General features: G+C 54.3%; 1 protein-coding gene across 1 annotated transcript; it reads right to left on the bottom strand.

The window, feature by feature from the left end:
• Positions 1-9: 9 nt before the first annotated feature.
• Positions 10-2,311, bottom strand: CD1D (CD1d molecule; the record flags this gene model as incomplete). Its single annotated transcript, XM_009074171.1, has 3 exons — positions 2,239-2,311; positions 835-1,095; positions 10-291 (listed from the first exon to the last, which is right to left on the bottom strand). Coding segments are annotated over exons 1-3 (616 nt in total), but the record flags the coding sequence as incomplete, so codon positions are not given.
• Between the last annotated feature and the right edge of the window lie 3,792 nt (positions 2,312-6,103).

Below are 6,103 nucleotides of genomic sequence, written 5' to 3'. Positions count from 1 at the left end.
TGGTCTCACCTTGTCTCTCCAGAGCTGTCCTCCCACACGTGTGCAGGTTGAGGATTTGACTTGGGCAGAATTTGGCGACTAGTTCCTCCAGGAATATCAAGACGGATTTCTGGCCGTTGAGACTCTTGGTGACCAGCTCTGCCAGCGTTGATGACTGATGGGTCTCCCAGCGCTGCCTCTCCACGTTAAAAGCTGCGAGGTCTCTGCCACCCTCACCAACATCCATGAAGCCCCAGCTTGTCTTATTGGGGTACAGCACACAGCCGACACGGAGCTGGATCACAAGTGGGTCTGCCAAGGGCAAAGCCAGTGGAGAGGTCCCATGAGTGTGTGGAATATAGTGACATGAGGTGAGATGTGGCTGAGGGCATGTGCAGGATCAGCAGCAGGACATGAGGCCATGGTTCAGGAGACCCTGGACACACTGCGAGCCCTCAGGCCATTGGAAGGACGGAGTGGATACTGGGCCAGTTAGTGTGGGGTGGTTGCTTAAAAAGAATGCTGTCCCCAAAAATATTTGCCCCCAGTTTTCTCTTTCATGGTATTTGCTGTGTGGGTCCTGCAGCCCCAGGAAATTTGGTGGCAGCTCCCTGGTGTGCAGAGGAGTTCCCTCTGCCAGATGACAGAAGGCCCAAGAGGCTTTTTTGGTCTGCTTCATTCCCCACTCCTGCTAGCCATGTGCCCCAGCAGGTGCAGTGTTTCCCACTACCCTTTCACAAGTCGTTGTGCCCTATGAGTCCCCCACAAAGGCCACCCCAATGGGGAGGAGGGCACAGCCAGAACCTGGGGAGAGGGGCTAGACAGGGCTCTGACTGGGGTCATCCTCATACTCACAGTCCTCTTTCGCCTCCTGGACTGTACTATGCACGAATCGGATCATATTGCGTAGAAAGATTTTGTACTCGGCCATCAGCTTCTCTGCATCACCCTGAGATGCAGCCTGGCTGGCCCAGGGCCAGTGGAAGCGGATGTTCCAGTTGGTAGGATCCAGTGTAAAGATGGATGTGTCCCCCAGGAAAGCCACACCTGACATCTCAACAGAGCTGATACTGTCAAAGAGGCTGGTCAGGAGAACCTGGAGAACCTGTGGCTCTGCTGGAAAGGAGTCTGGGGATGGGAAGGGGTGCAGGAAGGAGATGAGTGGAGGGGCTGGAGCAGAAACGGGGAATTCAGACTAGATAAAAGGAAGACATTTTTTCCTGTGAGAGTGGCAAGGCACTGGCACAGTTTGCCCAGAGACATGGTGGATGCCCCACCCCTGGAAACATTCAAGGCCAGGTTGAACCTGGCTCTGAGCAACCTGGGAAGGTGTCCCTGCCCATGGCAGGAGGGGTTGGACTGGATGGCCTTTAAAGGTCCCTTCTACCCCAAATCATTTTGTGGTTCTATGACTCTAGGCTCTTCAGCCTGCTCAGGGTTTCTTTCCCATCTGAACTTCCTCTGCCTTCTCTGCATTTTTTCCTTCTCTATTTTACTTTCAACAAAGCATCTCTCTCCCATACAGGATTTCAGGCATTTCATGCCCTCCCCTCCTTGCCTCCATCCTGCCCAGTGCTGCTGTCTGACTCTGCAGAGCTGATGAGGGGACATCTTGGTGCTGTTTGGGGTGTTGGTTCCCCTAGAAGGAGCACCCGTGCCAGGACCTGTATCTGCTAAAGACCTGCATATCATGCAGAGGATGTGGAGGATGGGATAGGGCATTTTGCTCGAGATTGTGGGCATCCTGACATGGGCAGGCAAACAGCCCAGCCCAGCCCAGAGCTCAGTCCTGTCTCCCGTGTCTGCTGCTGCCTTCCCCCAGAAGCTTGAGGTCTCATGGGGCTGTGGTGAAACACTCTGCAAAGGCAGTGCCCGACACACCCTCTTGCAAGTGCATCTTTCTCAAGGAACCAGGGGCTGCTGGAAGGGGCCCACAACACCATGTGGGGCTGAGACCCCCCTGGCACCCATGGGCTCCCTACAGGGGAGAGACATGTTGGGGGGAACTTCAACACCCAAGGCCTGTCTGGGGACCCATGGTCCCTCCTCTGCAGTGCAGAAGTCCTGAGCTGATGGCAGGAACAGAGAGGGTGTCCAGGGACAAAGCACCTTTGGGGGTCTCACGGTGGCCCTTTGATGCTGGGGATCTTCCCCCCCATGCAGGCAGCAGTGGCCTGGCCATGCCTCCCCCCAGGAACCTGTGGGCTCCTCTGACATGGGAGGTGAGAGCAGTTGGGGTGAGCCAGGGTTCCCACTTACCCTCTGGGTCTGCCCACATCCCAGGGAGTAGGAGGGGGAGAAAGAGGAAGAGAAGGAGGTGAGGGGGCTGCATGGTGCATGCAGCAAGGCTGAAGAAGCAGCAGCAGTGCCTGCAGGAGGAGGAAGAATCTGTTGGGTCCCACACTTCACCCCAGCCCAGCAGTCACTGCGACAGCTCTACACCAATGAAACCAGAGGGGAAAATGCCAGGGAGGGGCCAAGAGGTCCTGAGCTGAGGGTTGGGGACCTGTGGGAGGGGAGGGGACCTGGGAAGATCTTCCGCATAAAGTAGTGTGACAGGCTGGGGGGGGGGGGAGGACCGGCGGGGGGGGAGGGGTTTTTTTTTGAGAATCCCAGGAAACAGCACTAGGAGAAAGCAGATATTCGAGGATCCAAGCTGGGTCTCCCTTACTTCCCATCCCCACCAATCCCCATCCATTCATCCTATCCCTGTTCTTGCTGGGTGCATCAGCTCCAATAGAGATGCCAGCGACTTCTGGATTTCAGCCTTGACTGGGGAAATCTGATCGCTGTCCTCTCAGTCCCAACATGCGGAGAAGAGCTGCTTTGGGTCCCCCAGCCAGCACCTCCAGCTCAGGCTGCTCTCACGCTGCCTGCCTAACCCTGGGGATGGGGCTCCCAGGGAGGAGGTGACAAGCAGTTCCTGCCGAGCCCTAAGCTGTGAGACAGTGCTGGGGAGCACTAACTCTGTCCTAAATACCCCAGGGGAGGGCCTGGGGCTGAGCTTGACACTCCCCTTTCCTTCCCACCAGCTTTGGTGAGAACCCTGTCCCCCTCCCCAAGAGTCTCCTGTGTGTGGGAACAGGAATGGTGGGAGCCATGCCCCTGCTCTTTCCCCACTGGCACCAGTGACCAGTGCTGGAGGGACAAAGGGGCAACCAGAGACATCTCCCCCCCACAACATCCCCAGTCCACTGCTCCTCCCTTACGTGCAGTTTCTCTTCCCTGTTCCTGGGGGTGCCTGTGTTTGAGGTGAAGGCAGAAACAAAACCACAGCTGAGGGGAAGTCTAAGGGGATGCACCTTGGTAATGTCCAAACACTGAACCACTTCCCTTCCATGGAACTGTTCCAGAGAGAAGTAGGGATGCTGTGGTATCCTGGTAGTTCCAGAAATGGCACTAACGTCCCCTGCAGATCACCTTGGCATCACCCAGGAGCTGTCCAGGCTACCACCACAACATCCACATCCCTCCCAGCAGGGCCACCAGTGCCAGGCCCAGAGGACAGTGCTTGGCTGGTGAGATGGCAAAACTCAGCCATGGGGGACAGTCAGGGAGGGAGGGTGCAGAAGGACTTCTGTACACACAGTCCTATGAGGTGACCATTTGTCCCTATGGTCCCTGTTAAGGACAGGAGAAGGTACCAGGCTTGTGCAGGTGGTCATGATGTGTTCACTCTCTTCTGAATTTCCTCCAGATGTCTCCCACTGTTGCAGTGGATCAGAAGTTCTGCTTTAGCCCTTCCTCTTCTCTGTTGAATGTACTTCTCCTCGGGAGTTTTGGGGTTTTTTTTTCACACTTTCTTTCTTGCTCACAGCTTCTTCCTCCTTCATATCAATCCTCTCTCATCAGCAAATGTCCCTAGGGGATGAGGAGCTGTTGGTCCTCAGAGTCACCCCCAGGTTACCATTGGTTCCCCTAGTTCCCTCAGGTGACAGTCAGTGGTTCTTAGAGTCCTCCCAGGTGACTACTGGTCCTCACTTTCCCCCCACCCCAGGTGACCATAGGGTTCGCAGTTCCATCTCATGTGATCGTCGGTCCTCGCACACCCCACAGCTAACATTGGTCCTTGCATTCTCTCAGGTGATCACTGGTCTGTGCAGTGCCCCCTGAGGTGAAGGCTCTAACTCCCTGAGCCCAGAGCTGTGCCTGGGTGAGCTGGGGTGGGCTGGACATGGATGCAGTGCCTCTGGGTGCTGCACTGGGTGGGCACCAGGCCTGGGCTGAGGCACTAGAAGAGCCCTCTCAAAATGCCTGGGCTGTTATTGTATGGTCTCTTGTGGGCTGTGAGCAAACATTTGCAGACACCTCCCTGGTACCAGGTGTTCGTGGGTGTGTTACTGTAGGGTCTCTAGGGAGATCATGGACATGACCACCTTTTCTCAACAGGTTTGTTCATTGGCTGCACCTGCTCTCCAGGGTTGGTGGGTGACCTTCATTCTGCCTTGTCCAGTGAGTGCTGCAGGGTGTTCCACTGTGCTTGAGAGAGGAATTGTCCAGCCCCAGAGGGAGCCCTGCCCACACCTGAGAGTTTCATCTGTCTGTCCCAGCTCAACAAGGGCTGGGAAAGGCTTGGTGACACCTCTCCTGCAGCGAGGTCCTTGAGCCCCACGGTGCCAGCAGGGGACTCTGGTTGCCAGGAAAATGCAGTCCTGCCCCCAGCTCAGTGGTTCCCAGGGTCTGGCCAGGGGAGAACAAATGCCAGCAGAGTTGTTGTGGCTGTACCACAGGCCAGTAGGGTTTTCTGCTGATAGCTGGCTCACACATGACTGCTAGAGACTTACCCTGGAAAACTTTGCAGGAAGTTGTCCAATGAAACCAAACCTTTTGAAGCCACATGTTCAAGTTGATTTGGAACATGGACTAAATGCCTTCCTGTGCCCGTGTGAACTCTGCTGTCTTTAATGGGACATGGGCTTCCTTTTACTCCTTCTTTGGGAGCCTTGTTGGCATTTTCCCCTCAAGTGCACAGTTGCTTATTTCCATGCAATAAGTAAGAATGTGTTCACATATACACAGGCATATGTACATTTTTCCCCTTTGCCTTGGTGTTCCTGGGCCAATAATTTAGTGGTGCTCCAGCTTCCATTTGCAGCTGATCAAAACCTTCCCCAGCCCATCTAACTCCTAAGGAAAAGCACATGTTCTTAGGGAAAATATGAATGTTTTATTTTCATTTTATATACATCTGCAGCTCCAACAGATTATACCAGTTTCAGTATTACTCAGTAATTTTTAAAGCCATTTGTGGCCATGTTCTCTTAGTCAGTGTGGAACAGATCAGTCTCAGCACAAATATTTCTGGAATATGGTTAATAAAGTTAGTTTTGAGGAAAGAAAATACTAGAAAGTGACATTAGAAGGGTAAAGCTTTCCACCTACTGATACAAGTGCTATTGTACCAGAACTGGGAGAAATTGCCACTAGCAATTTCTAGGCTCTAGGTGCTCTAGAGCCTCAGTGGGTGTGCAAGGCAGTGCTAAGAGGTGTGTAATGAGTGAGGAGGCCTCAGACTAGCATTGCAGTCTGCTTAGCAGATTCAAGTAAGTCAGACACCCCTCATACATCTCCACGTCAAGTTAGTCTCACAATCGTCAGTGCCCAGAATTTAGCTGAAGCAGGAAAGGGTAGTTATTGTCCCTGTGAGGGTGGTGGAAAGGAATGTGGACTGTTGGCTCCCTTGTGGGCTAAGCTTCTTTGCTGAGGATGGAGTTCCTGGACTCTGATTCCTCCATCCGCTCGTGCTTTCTGAAATGAGTGGGAAACAGATTATGGATGCTCCATGGCAAAGACCTTGTGGCAATGCAGACAGCAGCTAGCAGCACTGGAGCAGGAGCTTCACTGCCCAGTGCAGAAATTCCCTAGGGCATTTCCTCCCCTGCTCTCCCACTGCTGCTCCATGGGGCAGAAGGAGCCTCACCTGTGTCTCCACACCCAAATCACAGCCACAGCAACTCCAGCCACAGCGGCCAGCAGCCCGGCCACGAGCCCTGCAATCAGCACCAGCTCCGAGTTCCCTGAGAAACAGAAGGAGCACGTGGCATGAACCATCTGGGCTTTGCTCCAAGCCACAGGACAGGGCAGCTCAGGAGCCCCATCCCATCCCGTGGGTGGCACCTACCCC

The sequence above is a fragment of the Acanthisitta chloris genome, unplaced genomic scaffold (assembly GCF_000695815.1).
Source record: "Acanthisitta chloris isolate BGI_N310 unplaced genomic scaffold, ASM69581v1 scaffold38314, whole genome shotgun sequence".
Lineage (NCBI taxonomy): Eukaryota > Metazoa > Chordata > Aves > Passeriformes > Acanthisittidae > Acanthisitta > Acanthisitta chloris.
This window is presented reverse-complemented; position numbering and strand designations above follow the sequence as displayed.